At 42.7% G+C, this 17397-nt stretch overlaps 1 protein-coding gene across 4 annotated transcripts in view; it reads left to right on the top strand.

Moving 5' to 3' along the window:
* LOC107998096 (rho GTPase-activating protein 20) overlaps positions 1-17397 on the top strand; it is a 92354-nt gene that overhangs the window by 62466 nt on the left and 12491 nt on the right. Inside the window, exon 1 of one of the 4 annotated variants that reach the window (XM_062072592.1) lies at positions 2206-4279. The exons of the other annotated variants lie outside the window; for them this stretch is intronic. Within the exon in view, the coding sequence (XP_061928576.1) occupies positions 4223-4279 (57 nt within the window). The 5' untranslated portion in view covers positions 2206-4222. Of the gene's footprint in view, positions 1-2205; positions 4280-17397 lie in introns of those variants that run through there. 4 annotated transcript variants of the gene reach the window in all.

Consider the following 17397-nt stretch of genomic DNA (forward strand, 5'->3'; position numbering starts at 1 on the left):
GCGAAGCTTTTCGGTGAATGAATGAACGCGAATACGCGAGGGCATGAATGATTAATGGAAAGAGACTCGTTCATAAATTCCAAACGAGTGGAATAAACGTGGAGTGGAATTGTTTGGGGAGGGTTGATCGGAGTTGATTCCTTCTTCAAACGATGGAGGAGAATCGTATTTGAACGTTCGACAATCAGATATGATTTCACGTTCTCGTTTAACGATGACGTAAATGATTTTTCTCGGGCTTGGAAGATTATTCTCTGTGCATTGCGAAACTGTCTCGCGAGAGAATCATTAGTTTATTAATCCTTGCATCAATAGAAAATATATCAAAAGTTGTAGATTAAATTTCTCACTTTTTCTAGTAATTTTCTAAAATAATAAAATTCCAAGCTTGAAATACGTCAGATAGAACGTTGACGTTGGAAGAAATTATCACATTAATCCTTCGTATATTTCGTATATACATGATCGTATCATTTGATTCTTTATCTGAAGATAACGATCACATCTACGATAATTACAATATCAGAGAATAATCGTGTATTTTCTGACGATCGTTTGTGACGAAAAAGAAAAAAAAAAAAAGAAGAAAAAGTAAAAGAAAAGTTTTCCAAGAATTTTAAATCATTTCTCTAAATTCTTCAGTTTCCATGGAACGTTTCAAAACTTTTTCTTCCTGCTCGCTACGGTAAACATTATACTTTCACACGAGCGAGCACAAGGAAGCGAGAGGATGACAAAAGAATCTCGAGGAGTCGGTCGCTGTTGTTCGAGAACCGATTTCACGAATTTATTCACGAGGCCGAGAGATTCGAGGAAGGCTTGTTGTACGCGCGGTCACGTGTTCGAGATCCAAGAAATCGATAGCTCTGTGTGTGTGTGTGTGTGTGTGTGTGTGTCGCGTTTGTAGCCGAGAGGAGGACGAGTGCATTCTAATTACTCGATCCTTACCCATGACGCCCGGAAACCGCGTGTACGTCGCTTCCGTTTCTACAAGACATTGTGTATACGTCCATCCCCGCGCCATCCACGCTTCTCTACGCGCACGCACACGTGGAAAAGATTATTAGAACGCGCGAACGAAGCGAACAGTTTATGCAAATGAACATGCGACGAATATATACGAGAGAGATAGGTGGCGACGGTTGTCAAAACGAATCGACTTCTCTCCAACCAATTCATTTGTGCTTGTAACCGTCGGATTCTTTCGCGATCAATTTGAAAGGAAGAAGGAGGAGGAGGTGGTGGCGGCTCGCTTCGTTAATTAATCGCCGGTTAAAGCAGCGGCTTCCTCTGCCCGGCCATTTTCGGACCCGAGAAGAAGTACCCTCGCTTTGTAATCTTCCATGTTAACACACTGTGTTACTTTCGACGATTTACCATGCTCTCCTGCCACCTGCCCGGGACGGGGCGATAAATATTTCGCGGGACGATAAATTATCATCTTGGCTTCTGGCGATTACGCGTTGCCGATTGGCTACGCTTTTTCGACCACTCGTTAGCGATTGTAAAGGGTAAGCGATAGATTAGATGTTTGAAAGAGGGACAGAGATCTTCGATCGATTGATATTGCAATTCCTATTCGGCGTTCAATCATTCATAGCGAGATGGTTTAACTTTATTAAAGCGTATACGTTGGTAATATGATTAGTTATGATCCAAATTAGTAATTGAAATGAGATTGTTTGTTCGGTGATCTTGGTTATTCCGGAATATGTGAATTTGATAAAGACAATCGTAATAAAAAGTGAGTCATTTGAGAAGCGGTGGGTGGAGTCTCCAGCAACAATTGTTCGACTCCCACGTTAATCGTTAAATAATTAATTTATGCTGTTTAGAGAAACAATCTAATTTTGAAACAAATAGAGACTCGCTACGAATATAATATTCTATAATAAATGTTTTATCGCGATTATTATTCATGATATACATTTATTCCTTCCTCTGATATCTCTTTCAACAACAAAGAAATAAGTTTCGTTATATGAACGAATATATTTCGAAATTCGGTTTATTACTTGGAAATCTTCCCTTAATCAATTCCTTTAATCGATCTGTATTTCTCATAGGCGAGCTGCTGTATCGCGGCGTGATAAACGTTATCATTATGCACACGGCGAGATAACATTATTCGGTTGTGCTCTTGCGCACCGTCTATATATAAAACACCGACTTCTCTTTCTCCGCGAGAACTTTGCACCGACTGACAGTGCAACCGTTTATCGAATCTCGTCCGAGAACACCGCGAGGCAAGTGATCTCTGCTGCTCAAGTAACGTTTGACCAAGTAACATCGCTCTGTTTCGATACGCGTTTATTTTCCTTTCGTTCTCGTTTATTCGTCGGGATAACCTCTCTTTCTCTCTCTCCCCCTTTCTCGAGACGGAAATCGAAATAGAAAGAAAGTGCACGCAAATGCGTATAAAATTGAACGCATTTGATCGTGGAAAGGAAAATATCGCGCGCGGATTAAATTTGGATCGGCTGGATCGCGATCCCTTTTTAAATATTTGGAGAAATGCCATATGCCATGTTTGTAAATTAATCTGGAAGGAGAAAAGATCGTTTTGCAATTGATTTACAATTGCGAAGAAAATGAAATCCAGACAATAGCTGTTGCAACGATATTTTATCTTTTTTCTTTTTTTTTTTTCTTTTTTCTTTCCCACACTTTTACGTTGTTGCGTGATTTATAAATTTCAATTTTCTTGAAGATGTTCGCACACACGCTCGTAATAATAGCCGATCTATCTGTGTTGTGAAGAGTGGATTCATCGAAATGCGAAGGGATTGATATTAAAGAAATCGACGTAGCGTAGGACTTTGCAGCAAAAGCACAAAAATATTCATAAGTTGGTGAAAAAAAGAACGGAATCCAGTTCACCTCGACACAGATCGATCCAGTTAGAAACTCGTTCATCACTCGTTAAGAATCGATTACCGAACGATCGTGGTTGGCCGACCGACACCTCTGATTAGCCTCCTCCGATCTAGGCCAGGCAGATAAGCTAACGAGCCTAACAGGTCCGTTTCTTTTTCTCGATAAAATTTTTGTCCCTGAAAATGATTATTGACTTGGAAACATGTGAACGAAAAGCCATTTTCCTTCCAAAAATTCTTAATGGAAATTCTTTAGCCGGAAATTGATAGCGATTTACCTCCAATTGTCTCGTTAAACTTTAACGAGAATTCATGGTAAAAATCTGGAAACATAATCGGGGTTCGCGGTATAGGAAAAGAGAGTTTTGGTTTTCATCATTTCCATTCCATAAATTCATATAACAAACTCAAAAGAATCGATCCAAGAAAATCTTTAACCACAACCGATAAAATAATCAGAATACAATGCAAAATACTCGTACAAAAGATTCCGATCTCTACCGATGTAATTTCAATATATCGATGGTCCGAGAAAAAGAGCAAACGAAGAGATCGGCGAAATGCCACATGGCGGCGTTAGAAGAAGAGAAAGAAAAAAAAAGATGGGGGCGCGAGGAGTTGATGAAAATAACCATAATCGAAGAAAATCTTTAACCACAAGCGAAATACAAAAGATTCGGATCTCTACGAATTTCGATGTATCCTCTCGATGATGATCCGAGAAGAAGAGGAAACGAAGAGATGGAGAAATGCCACGTGGCGGCGTGGTTAGGAGAAGAGAAAGAAAAGAAAAGGATGCTGGCCGTTGATGAAACGGCTAATTAATTTTAGTGGGCCGCTGGTAGAAGCTCGCGGGCACGCACACGCGGGCCCAGGGAACGAGCGCGACGCTCGCGCGTACGCCGACATCCCTCTCGTCTATACTTGGCCCGTTGGCTATGCCGAGAGGCGAACAGTTTCTCAAAGGTCCTCGAGTGCATCGTATCACGCGCCTCTTTCCACTCCTTTTCCACACCCGGCCCGATCGTCCGTTCCATTCCATTTCGTGTATTTATCTTTGCTCGCGTTCCACCGCGACTACTGCTGCCCGCCTTGGTTACAGCTCTCTCGAACGATCGTCTCTCGTTCGAACGGCCGATGCTACGCACACGACCGTCCACACGCCGGAAGTGCTCTTCTGCGCGACCCTCGATAAAGTGGAGCTGCCCTGTGACACAGTGTCTCCCGTTCCCTGTTCGCGATTAAACGGGATCAGGCCGTTCGATCGTCGTACGATATCGAGGGGAAATTCTTTTGTTCTTTTTTCGGATCGTTAACATGGTACGCGGGGTGGCGAGTGAGAAGTGATGTGGTTCAAATATTACAAAGGATACTACGACGTGCGCAAGTTGGAGCTAGAGTTGGTGAGTTGGCGAGATACTTTCGGGCCGAAGCAACGACAGTTTGGAATTTTCATTCGATCGAGAGGTTTCCTTCGAGCAAATTCTTTAGGTCAGGTTAAGGAATGGATCGAGTGGAGGAAGAGCAGCGCGTTCGAGGAAGACGTTGGTGTGTGTCGTAACGCGATTGAAATTCCACGCGGACTTTCAACTCTTGAACGCGGCCGTCCCATTACCGCGTTTTATCGAAATTGTTTTTTCGAATTCCTCCTCTGGCAACTACTGCGCCGCTACTGCACCGCGCCTCTGTATCTCCTCCCGGCTTCCTCGCGCTCGGCCTGCCTTCCCGATAACGAGGCGCGGAGGAGACACTCGACAAGCCACTCGTCAACGGGGATTGGAGGAGGGCTCTGTCCGTTTTCCAGCCGAGCGTGAAACCCAGCACCGTTTAAAGCGTCGTGGAAAACAATCTTCCGCCTCTGTTTGCTCTCACAACCAAACAGAGAGAGATGTAAAAATTCGAGCTCTCGAGTGTCGGCCAACTTTTCCCTTTGTTCGCAGGATAATGTCGGTTAATACAAAAAAAAAAAGAAAATATGAAGTGATTTCTTTTCTAGATTTTCTAGAGAAGAAGCGCTGTTGAGAGTGTTCGGTGCTTTGATCGCTCGACTCCCACGCGCGACACGCCATTACTCGTCGTTAACCTTTGCGGTTATAACAATTTTTACGTGTTGCACGCTTCGACGTCGACCAAACGTGATACTGCTAGTAATAATTAATTCTATCCTGGAAGAATTACGAAAATTTTTATTCACAATAATCTCTATTTCTACTTCAAGTTTGGCGATTCTACTTTCTCGAAATAAGCGACGAAGTCCGCCTCTAATTGGCCGAATCGGCGTGACATAATTCCATAAGATTTTCTAGATCGGAAAGAAGGAAGAGAGACTCGTTCAAGTCTCGTGAATGACGCGCACTGTCTTGTTCTTTGCCGGCGCGTGCACAGTCTCCTTCTTCTTGGACTTCTTCCAGTCGTCGGTTATTTCTACGCGTCTCTTCGTCGGTTCCTCCTTCTCCTCCTCCTCTTTTTCATCCTCTTCTTCTTCTTCTTCTTCTTCTTCGTCATCTCCTCGTCGTCACCAACCGTGCGTTCGGCGTCCCACTTGTAGCGTTCACCCCGATGCGTTTCTATTTTGGCGCCGTTTCGACCTGCCCTCCTTCTCCCCCCGCCTTCTCCTCGGATATCCAAGGTATCCGGTTTCGAAATCAAAAAAGCACACCCCCTCGGGGGAAGACGATACGCAGGGGAAGAAGGGGAGGGCTGACGACAGGTGGGGCGAAATTATCGTCGCCCACCCCTCGTGTTTTCGAGATGGGCGAAAAGAAAGAGCGCAGGAAAAACGTAGTGTAGCGTGGTCGGATGGAAAAATACGGCTCTCCTCTCCTCGTTGCAACTCGTTTCTCTCGCTGCTCATTTTTCGCTCCGTTTCATCGCTTTTTCTTTACCGAGAAATATTCTTTGTACCGTGCTAAACATATCTTCGGTACCGTTTCGCGATGACTCGCTTCGCGAAACGCGACGATGCCATTTGGGTTATTAGGTTTTGCCATTTCTTTTTTCTTTTTCTTACGAACGAATCGTGTTAAAAGCACGTGAAATTGTTGTTTTCTATTTAGGACTCGTTACAATTTTATAAATATTAGATTCGGTTCGAAGGGTTTAAAATTTTTATTCTTTTTCGATTGGGATAAAATCTTTGTTTCTAGCCGCGGATTGAAAGGATTAATTTTTTACTTTTATTTTACTGAAAAACGTTGTAAATGAATTGGCAACTTGTCCAACGAACAAAGCCGCAAAGGAGGGTGTATAATGTCTGTGCCAAATAATTAAGGGACGATCGCGCGAGGCAAGATGACCGATATTCCTCGAATATATACGAATAAATTTAACAATCGACCTGTGACTTTATCCTACCTTCGAGTCGAATTAGATTGTAATAAAGATTGTAATAAATCTGTAAAAAATTTATATATCCCTGAAGGGGATAATCGTAAACGGCCGTATGGTGACAGAACGTGGAAAATTTAGTTAATAATTTCCAAATGGTCCATTGTATCGACCGTTCGTGACGTTCTTTTGTTGCGATTATTGCACTATGAATCGTTTCGAATATCTGAAACGATTTATAGTTATTGCCCTTTCTACTTGATGCAGTCACGTTGTTCTTTATGTCTTTAATTGCCTTTCGTGGAATTCGTATTTCCGGAAAGGTTTTTTTTCCTTTTCATTTTTATTGAAAATGGATAATCGAAAAGAGAATGTGAAAAGAATAGGAATAGGCTTTGAAGCGTGGGCAGAGCCACGTAATATCACAGTTTACTTATACAAAGTCAATGTCGAAAGTTAGAATTTTAATTTAAAATTAAAGAATAAAATAAATTTCGATATTAATAAAATAGAAAACAAATTTAAATTGGAGTTTAAATTAGAGGTGTATATATATATATATATTTTTATTATTTAACAGCGTATAACGTACATTTATAATATATTTTAGAAAGTGGAAAATGCAAGAAAATAGCGTTTCTACAGATACGTGTGCGTAGTCCTCGTATCCAGTATTGTCCAGAAAATCTATAGCAGTGGAATTAATTTAGAGGATTAGAAAGTTTGTTTAAACATATGGTGATCACTTGAAACTTGATGTTGGTTTTACCGATTTATCGCCGCCATCAATTTGGTTACAAGATGTAGAATTTGCATAAAGATAACTTTCAAAGAGAAAGTTGATAGGTTTATAAATCTGATTCATCATTGTTACCGGATAACATATCCAAAATACTTTTTTTTTCTTTTAATCTTCTCTTCGGCGTACAATTAACGCCGTACACCGTGTCGATCGTTATTGACGAACGATCTTTCGTTATCGACGAGTACAACCTTGTTAGATTAAAAGAAAATTTTTCCAACGACCCAAATTTGGATTACATATTTCGATTATCCGATTCAATTTACAAGTAAATAAAAAAGTGAGCGAGTAGGTTCCAATTTTAGGCTCGAATTTCTGCTCGTACGTCATCTCGACCCTGCCTCGACGAAGCCACAAGAAAAACGAGACGAGAGATAACGAATCTGGGAATAAAATCTCCTCGCCTGAAACACGATTACATTCTCGAACGATCGATACTATTGGCTCATTTCCTATCACTACCGCGAACTGTCAACAAAATACGTATACATTGGTTGGACCATTACGTGAAAGCCGAGCAGGATAGATAAGTGCCGGCATCTTGAGGATTTCCACTTCACCGAGATAAGGAGCGAAAGGAAATCCAAATGTAAACGGTATGCGACTTAAGGGTGGCTTTACTTTCCCCACCAACAGCGTCACGCGCGATAATCGGCAGTCTCGCAACCCCGACTGTCCGTCAGTCGATTCTCAGACCACCTATTGCTCGGATCGGAACTGAGCCGATACCCAATGCGTGCAATTTTTTGTTCGAATAAACGATAAAGAATTTAATCATCGATGTGCTTTTCCGATCACAATCAATTTTCGTCCTAAATATTGAAAAATATTACCGTGAGAAATTACATTATTATAAAGTGATATTCACGTATATTTTTTTAACACGTGACATTTCCATTTTAAGTAAATTCTTCATCTTGCGCGATGAATCGACACGGTTGATTATTTTATCGTTAATTATTTTCACGCTGTGAAAATGTTGCACAAAGCGTAGTGGTGTTTTTTTGGGGGGAGGGTGGGGGTGAAACGAAGGAATTTTTCAAAGGCTCTCGAGGAAGTTGGTGGACACGGTCGGCACGAAGGATCTCGACGAGGTAACAAGAAAAGAGGAAGGGAGAAATTCTTGCGGACGGAGAATTTCTTCCAATTACGGCCAATATTCTCGATGGTTTATTTATAAGTGATTCACACTTGGTAGACTTGGTAGGCACGATTATAGAATCGGCCTATGCATATTCCCGTGTCGGTGCACAAATATAAAGTGGGCGATTTGGCGCCTGGTCAAGAGACAGTCTGCGAATGTCCGAGAGGATATTCTCGATTCCGTGAAACAAGGAGGGAAGGGGACAGAAGCGGTATAGCGCGACCGAGACAGGATTTGGTTAGGCGCGTTTGAAGTTATTTTGAAAACTGGGCTGGTGCATTGACCGTATGCTGACTGCAATCCGTACGTACGTGCCGGATGCTCTTGTCAAACGTTTTCCGGGAATCGCTCGCGATACCACCTGACATACCAAACCTACCTTAACTCATCCTCCTATCTTTCTTATCCACACCATTTTCGTACATCCCCGTCTTCGAAATTTTATTTTCAAGTTTATTTAATTTCTAAATTTGCCGATATTATTGATAAGCGATATTATTGCAAATAGGAATTATATTAATCAATGTGTTTTGATGATCTGTGGATAATCGAAGGATCCTCGACGATTCCCTTTAATTGAAATTATTTTTATGGAAAATTTTTAAAGGATTTCCAACGCTTGCATAGTTTATCTCGACTATTTATTGCTTTAATCGCGATTGCATTGCCACGCTTTCGTACCAAAGGATAGGATTTAACGAAGAAAGTACACATTCATTGAACAAATTCAAACATATTTTTCCAAGAGTCGAATTGGAGTTGAATTGATTCACGAAATTTTATTTCCAAGTTTATTTAATTTCTAAATTTGCCGATATTATTGCAAATAGGAATTATATTAATCAATGTGTTTTGATGATCTGTGGGTAATCGAAGGATCCCCGACGATTCCTTTTAATTGAAATTATTTTTATAGAAAATTTTTAAAGGATTTCCAACGCTTGCATAGTTTACCTCGACTATTTACTGCTTTAATCGCGATTGCATTGCCACGCTTTCGTACCAAAGGATTAGCGAAGAAAGTACACATTCATTGAACAAATTTGGACATCGTATCGAAGATTTCTCTAGGAGTCGTCCATTCCACGAAGGGCGCCGCGCTCAAGGGATTTCCATTAAGAATATTCGATGCTCGGCTGATACCGATGGAACCCCGCGTCCCGTCGTTTCGTTTAAACGTGGCAGATAGAGGAAGTGCATCGGCACGCGCATATAGCGTGGCGTTTAGTCGACATTCCTACGATGACTAAGGGAGCCATTCTCCTTGGTCGGACGTCAACAAGGTCGTTGTCACGACTCTTCGCGCGGTTTATAGGAGCCCTCTTAAGGATGTCAAAAGTATGCTCGTTAAAGGCGCCAGTCACATCGTGGTGTCCCGCGATTCTTCTTCCTCCTCCCCCTCCCCCGTGTATGTTTCTCTCCCTGCGTAATATACAGCTACATACGTATATCGTATATGGGCGCAGTAAACGTCCCTTAAACGCGAGAATCCGTGAGCAAAGTGCGCAAAATATTCGTCAATGGGTATAATACCATGGCGATAAAGAGGTTTTATCTCGGATCCTTGATTTCTCCGCTTCTTTGTATCGCGTTACATTATAAACATACAAGTTTGAACATCGTCGATACGTTGTTCAGAAATAGGGAAGATAAAAAAAGAGAGAAAGGGGTGTTAAGGGTTGTGAAGGGTCGGGCGTAAGCGGCTGGCTTTTATTTTCAACAGTTCGAGTACCTTCGATAGCCTGTCAATAATTTATGAAGCTTGTTTTCCTAACGGTTTCCAAATCTTTAATTTAAACATAGATACCACGGCCATTTTACAACGGCCACCCACGAGGAGGGGATCCATCCTTCGAAACCGCCCTCCAACTCTTTCAGTGCATTTTCACGAAAAGCAAGGATTGAAGTTGAAAAAGTTGACTTAGAGATAGATAGAGATGGAATAGTGGAGAGATAGAACTCAGTTATGATACAGTTTATGTCAAAATACAGTTAGCCTTGAACAGTTAAAGTACCATTCGTTCGTTCATTATATAAACGATTATACGGTGGTCCTTCGAGCACATTTGTGTAATATCCAAAGTCGTTAACAAGGGTTTTTATGGTTAAGAAGCGATAGTTGGATTCAAGGGAAAGCGACAAGGTAAATTTTAAGTGGGAGGAAGGAGAGTCGTTGAATTCATTCGTTGAACTTGGAAAAGTTTCGATTCTTATAAAAACATCCAGGCATAGGAGAAAAGAAAGATGGAAAATTTCACGAATTCTTCTATGTCAGTTACAAAGCGTTGAATTCAAGTTCGTTCGGACATCGGGAAGAGGAGAGCATAGAGAATTATATATTATTTTGCTCGTAAATCTTGGTCGAGTCTTCTTCAAAACCCTAATCAAGGTACAGTTATCGTTGACTCAGCGAAACGTGAATTTTCAAGATGGCATCTCTGGTAGCATATAGGTATATCTTGTATCACGATTACCTTCCCTACCCACCTAACGCCGGGATAACGAAATTCACGGGCGTCGAGGAATCTCTTTGTTGTTCCGCCTCTTTCGTTTCGATTTCGTTAAAAAGCGGCTTAATCTCTCCGCGCATAGACACTTTCGAAATCGAAGTTTCGTCTATCAAGTCCGCACCTGTTCGTGACGAATGGAAGGAATCGTTGCCTCGAACCGGCAGCAGGAAGAACTCTCTCAACCGGAGCGGTTAGGAAGAGAAAAGGAGCTGAAGGAATAAAGGAATAAGAGAAAAGGGAGTGGATAGAGAGGCGAACCTGCTAGAGACTTGTCGTTCTCTCTTGCTCTCTCTCTCTCTCTCTCTCTGTCTCTTTCTCTCTTTCTGCGTGTGTGCATTTCCTGGTATGGGTCTTGGCGGTCTTCAAAGCCGTCGCCGAGAGTAGTCAGAAGCGGTGCTCGTTTCTTGAAATAGGAAGAGAGAAACTGGGAACGAAGGAATTTCCGCGTGTCTCCCAGCCGTTCGTTCCTTCTTTCGCGGTAACTCGACGAATCTCTATTAGGTGTATTTCCGTGGAATACGTCTAATTTTTTTTCTTTTCTTTTCTTTTTTTTCTCTCTCTCTCTTCACGTAAAATATCGAATGTATCTTCGTTGAAATCAACTTTCTTCTCGTCTGAGGAATTTTCGCGTGTCTTTCGATCATATTCGCGATAATTAATATAATTACTTTCCTCAAGAAGAATTTTCGCGTCTCTTCCTCTCGTTCGTCCTCGAATCTCTCCAGAATACTGCATACCTTTTTCTTTTTCTTTTTCACCCGTTTAGAAAATTATCTAACGCTGTTCAGTCTGCCTTTTCAACGAACGACGTTAAAATTATTGGCAACGAAGCGAATGATCTTGCGCGAGATTTAACTATTTGATCTTGATTCGAACATCATCGAAATCCTCGTTAAAAGAGGATTTTTCTCAAGGATCGTATTAGCACTTGTTACGCGTAATTTTGCACTACGAAATCAAGACACCATCACGATATTTTCGTTGAAATACGACCTTGCTACCTGATGATCGTACATCAGGAGGCATTCACGGGGAGGAGGAGAAAATTTGCATAAAGCTCGTTCTCCCCGTCCCCCGAAGAGAAGGCTTTCGGAAGACCTTTAAATTTCGGTCCAATTTCGCGGGGCCCGATCTAAGAACTGGTTCTGAGAACCTCCTCCTCCTCCTCCTCTCTTTGCCTTCTCTTGGAACGCACGCGCGAATAATTTGCGCCAACCCGAACGAGAAATTAAATCGTACGTTATACTATAATTATACATTGTATCGTTGCTACCTGCCGCGGGCAAGGAGCACGATTTATACATGGTCTGGAACGGGAGCAAAAAGCGGTAGCGTACCGACCATCTATTTTTACAGAGAACGATTCTATCCAACGTTTCTCCAGACTTTGGCCGCCTTTGTTTTCTCGCCAAGTCAAGTTTTTTTTCTCCCTTTCTCTCCTTCTTTATTCCATTCGCGTTATTTATTAACGTCCATATATATTATATCCGGAGAGAGAGAAAGAGAGAGAGAAACTGGAGTGGGGAAAATGTTTATCGATCCAATATTTATTTGGAAAACAGAAATTATTAAACGAAATAGCTCCGCTCCTCCAGCCTTCTTATCTTGGATAAGAGCATCGACCTCTGTCGCATATCGAGCCACTACTCGATAAAAGCTAATTTTTTTTTCTCGTGACAATCATCGCTCTCGAACGAATATTTCTACTTCGAATATATATATATATATATATATATATATATATTGTTATCGCGTACCCTCTGAACTTGAAACTTTTGCGGAGCATCCTCTTAAGGCCGAGTGATGAAGTAACAATTATGGGTTGACAATCGCTTTCTGAAAAATTGCAACTTTTTGCAAACTGAAACTGAAAGTCGTTGGAGAAGAAAGAAGGGAAAGGATCCAGGAGAGGAAGAGGCGGTCGCGTTTCGATTTCGTCCCGGTGGTCTTATTGGTCGATGGGGGCGCGTGCACGCACCTCGATCCACACTTGGATCCACGGTAATGGTCCCTCGTGGTCGATGCTGGTGATGGTTAACTACCATGTTTCAAGGACACCCACCTCTCCCTCCTCCCGCCTCTCTGCCCGTTCGATTCGCTATCACAGATCTGCACCGCGAAACTCTTCTGACTTCTTTACTCCGATCTCGCTGTCCAATTTCTCTCTCTTTCTCTCTTTTTCCTTTTCTATTCCTTCCGTCCATTCCTCGATCGTTCATTTTTCGCATTTTTCGATTCTTTTGCTCGCGCACTTTTTTCTGACTTCGTTATCGCACTGATTACACGATTTTTCATCGAAGGGGGAGGGGAAAGGGACAAGATCAAGTCAATTTTTGTTGATTTTTTTTTCGAAGTTGTCGAGTAGCCAAACGAGAAACACATGGCACTTTTCTAAAAATTGGAATTTTATTTATGCAAAAAGGCCCCGTGGGAAGTAACCGATAAGACAAGTTGATGCGTGCCAAATTTAACGAACGACAAATGCATGAATAATTATTTACTCCCTAATTATTTAAATTATTTTCTTCTTTTCTCTGCGTGACGAATCGATCGAACGAACAACAACTTTCCACGCGACTCGCTTTCGAATCAACGACCTGAACGGACGATTCTACGGGGAAAAAAATAATTGGAATTGAATTTCCACGCGTACGCATACTCGGACGTATGCCAGGAAAACCATCGATTCGAATTGGAAAGATTTCGGCTCGATGGATTTCGAAATTGCCATCTGGTCGAATAGATTCCTCTCGATCACCTTGGCGGGATATCGTGATCTCTATGATCCCTAGAAATTCCACGACGGTTTGCCGATCGCCGCGTGTGCAGCGAAGTCCGTTTCTATCCATCCCTCTCCATCTCTTACAGCGTTGCCATTGTAGTGGAAAAACAAGTCGTGGCACTCCCATTCACCAAATTCCTTCCTTTCATCGGCACCGATTCTCCTTGGCCGGCGACACGACTTTTCGATTCTCCCTTTTCCACTCGTTCGATCGTTAAACCGAATCTCTTTCCATCCCCCTCGATGGCCAACCTTTCTTCGCAATTTCTTCTTCCTCCCAGAAGGAACCATTACTTCGATTCCTTGCGAACGAGCGGGGGATTTCACTTCCTTTCTGATGTACATATCGGATCTTCCATTAATTCGAAATCGATCGTATTATTCGCGCGATGATTTCGTTTCTGTTTCTACATTTTTAGAACAGACAGAGTAAACTGTGGAATGAAATATCGCTTGGAACGATACGAAGAGAGAAAGAGAAGGAACACACGGTTCACGACTCGATGTTAACAAGATATCCGCCAGTTGTCCCCCATCGATATTCGGCTCGGTATCGAGGAAGGAGAGGAGAAAGCACGAAGCGACAGCTCGTGTCCCGACAATGTTATCATTGTTACTCCGTTAACGTGCGTCGTCTGTCTTCAACCCGTTAACCTACAACCTGTGCGCATACCCCGTAGTGGTCGTAACCGCGACACGCGTCGTCGACTTTCGTCGTTGTTGTACGAGGTCGAAAAATCGGTTACACACCTGGATGGTGGAGAACGTAGTTTGAAGAAATGCACGCGTGCCAATCTCTCTCTCTCTCTCTCGCCAGGTAAACGACTTCCATCGGCGTTCTCCAGTCGAATGGCTAACGGTATTACACGTTGCGCCTAATACGAGTCTGTCAGGGATTAAAGCGCTAGATCTGTTCACCGGTGGACGTTCCACAGATCGATCTTCCCGCAATTGCACAAATTGTTTTCAACGTTTTCACTTGCCAACACTCGCCTAACGGGCGAAATCGGTTCATGTCCACGATGAAGGAAGTGGAAAGAGGAGGCGACCGATTACATTGTTACTTAGAAACGGACGTCGTGGACGTTGTCGAATCGCGCGGATAAGAGGAGTTGGCGAGCACGAGGGGCTCGAAAGAATGCCGAGAGTGGCATTCGGGCCCCGCTATCGGAATTCCGTCATCGAGGTGAACGGAATGAGATTCCTTGGTCGTGGCTCGAATACCTCTGCCAGCGGTTATTACGAAGTGCCGCTAAATAGTAAAGGTGTGTACGTGTAGGCGCAGAGGCGTAGAATCAGCGCTCTTTCCCCTCTTTTCGCCATAAATCCGCTCGGAGGAATCGTTTCCTGGTTCGCTCGTCGCTCGAAATTATACCCTTTTCCTTCCCCTCTCTCCCTCTCTCTTTAATAACACAATGGATTGGTCGTCGCGGTATCTCGCGAAGGGAGGGAGGAATAAGTTTTAAGAAGTGTCTGCGCGGCAAGGCTGAGGCCGTTGATTTCTGGTTGGAACTTTCATCATAACCTCGACGACGAAAGTATGCAATTACTCGTATGTCACAATCCCGGTTCGAGGAGAAAGTACCGTACAAAATCGCGCGAAAGAGGAAGAGGAGGAAAAGGAGGAGCAAGAGGCGAGCTCGGAGAACCGCCCTACGCCACTGGGCTGCCGTCGAGTTCGTAGCGTACGCGACAAAGGTGGAATCTAAGCCAAGGCTTGGCCACCACTGCCTTCGCTCGGCCGTGCTCGCTTCCACTCTTATTATTATTATTATCTACAGAAACTGTATCCCGTATATACAGTCGGCCGTGCCCCAGGATCGCGTGCGCTTAATGAATGAACATCGTGCACCGGTGAATTTTTACGCGGCCACCTGCTTCCATTACCGGAATCGCTTCATTTCGAGGTTCGCCTCGAAACTTAGCCTTGCTTGCCTAACTTGCTTCTCCCGCTCTCTCACGGTTTCTATCTTTTAATCGTTTATTTAAAGCAGCCACTGACATTTTTACGACGATCGATTGTTCCATTTTTATATCGTTCTCTCTGCTCGAATGTTTTTCTTCGCGATACAGTTTATTTGGATTGGAGGATACACGTACCTTTCTCTTGGATGGAGACCAGGTTTGAGATTCTCCTGATCCACCCACGTTTTTTTTTTTTGGAATATTCCAAATTTTATAATCGACGAAAAATGTAAGCGAAGGTAACGAAGGATTTGGTAATCTTCACGTTTTCTCTTAAAATTATAAAGACGCGAGTGATTGAGAATTCAAAGAATAATAATGATTCCTCTTTCGATATCCTCCTCGTTCGAACGAAGAAGCAATCGAACCCAAGGAAATTCTTAGAGTTGGTGAATAGAGAGGAGGGAATATCGTGGAACAATCGCCTCCTCATCGTAGAATAATTCTTCCACGAAAGATTCCTCTTCTGTTATCCCGAACCGTCACACGCGAACGGCGAAAGGCGAATGTGGGCAGAGGAGCGTGTCGCGGCTTCGTCGAGGAATTATCGTCGCCTCGCGGATAAGTCGAGGCTTTCGTAATCCTCTCGGTAGTCGGCTTGTATGTATATATATATAGTATATCATTCTGTTCTTCTCGTCCATTAGTCTCGTTTGAACGGATTCGATGATCGTAAGGAACAGGTTCACCGTACCCGCCGAACTTTCTTTCGTCGAATCGATGAAGGCAATACCCCTCGGGGGTATTTGTCTTGGCTGCACGCGAACATTACGCCCGATATGTTTGACGAAATCTTTGATATTTGCGGATGGCGCGAAAGTACGATCCTTGGACGCGAGAAAAATGTTGGAGAGAATGTTGCGCGCAGAATACGCGTATATTTGCGGAAAGTTTGTAACGAGGGAAAAATAGTTTCCGTGGAAAAGTTAGAAACGGCGATTGTGGAAAATTTCATTTCACTGGTCGATAAGAAAATAAAGATAAGCGTTAATTTATCCTCATTATAAACGAATTAAATACCAAGTATATATAAATAAGCGATGAATTCATTAGTGCGATAATATTCCAAATTAATGATTTCGTATGTATTATGAATCGTTTCGTGCTGCACAAACTTTTTCTTGAAAAATATTTTCTTCTCTTTTTTATACATCGAGTAATTTATGAAATATTTAAAGACGTTATCTCACAAGCCGCACCTTGTATTCGCTATTAATATAATCATTTAATACGATCATTTAATTACCTATGAACAAAAAAAATACACAAATACGATCATTTTTTAATCTCGCAACACGAAAGAGAGCTCTTCAACTTGATATTTTCGCGTTATTCCCTTATGGACCCTCCCCCCCTTATTTCGATCGAAATTATCGTCTTGGCGGCGTTTCGTAATTCCTTCGGTAGTCGACGTATATCCTCGCGTTTCTTGCAACGTGCCTCGTATGTATGTATACGCCTATATATCGTACGTAATGCACGTTGCATTCCTCGACATTCGTATATATATATATACGTGTATATATATATATATACGCACGTTATGCATTCCGCGTGGATTTGACCTCGATGCCGTGTTATTAATGCCCATTACGTTATATAAACGAACCGCCGCGATCAGTCGCTCTTTCGTCGAAGCGAGATGCGAGATACGGCGGACGGAAGAGAGGGAAAAGGATACGCCGCTGTCTGGTTGAAAACGAGAGAGGCGAAGGGGGACGGTTCTCTTGGACGGCAGAATCCGCTCTGAGCGGAGAAGAATCTTTTATTAATCCGAGGCTCGCGGATCGGTGTTCGAAACGGCGGACACGAGAGGAAGATTTGTTTCTGTTGATATCGATTCCCCTGGATGTAAATCTAGCCGCGGTCGAGTAATAAATCACTCCGCCACAGGAAGCAAGGATTTTGTAACTTTTCGAGAGACAGGTGTTCTCTGCGTTGCGTAACTGGAAAGCAATTTGTCCCGAGTGCGTGTAACGTCCACGCTCTCT

Source organism: Apis cerana, linkage group LG3 (genome assembly GCF_029169275.1).
Source record: "Apis cerana isolate GH-2021 linkage group LG3, AcerK_1.0, whole genome shotgun sequence".
In the NCBI taxonomy this organism is placed as follows: domain Eukaryota; kingdom Metazoa; phylum Arthropoda; class Insecta; order Hymenoptera; family Apidae; genus Apis; species Apis cerana.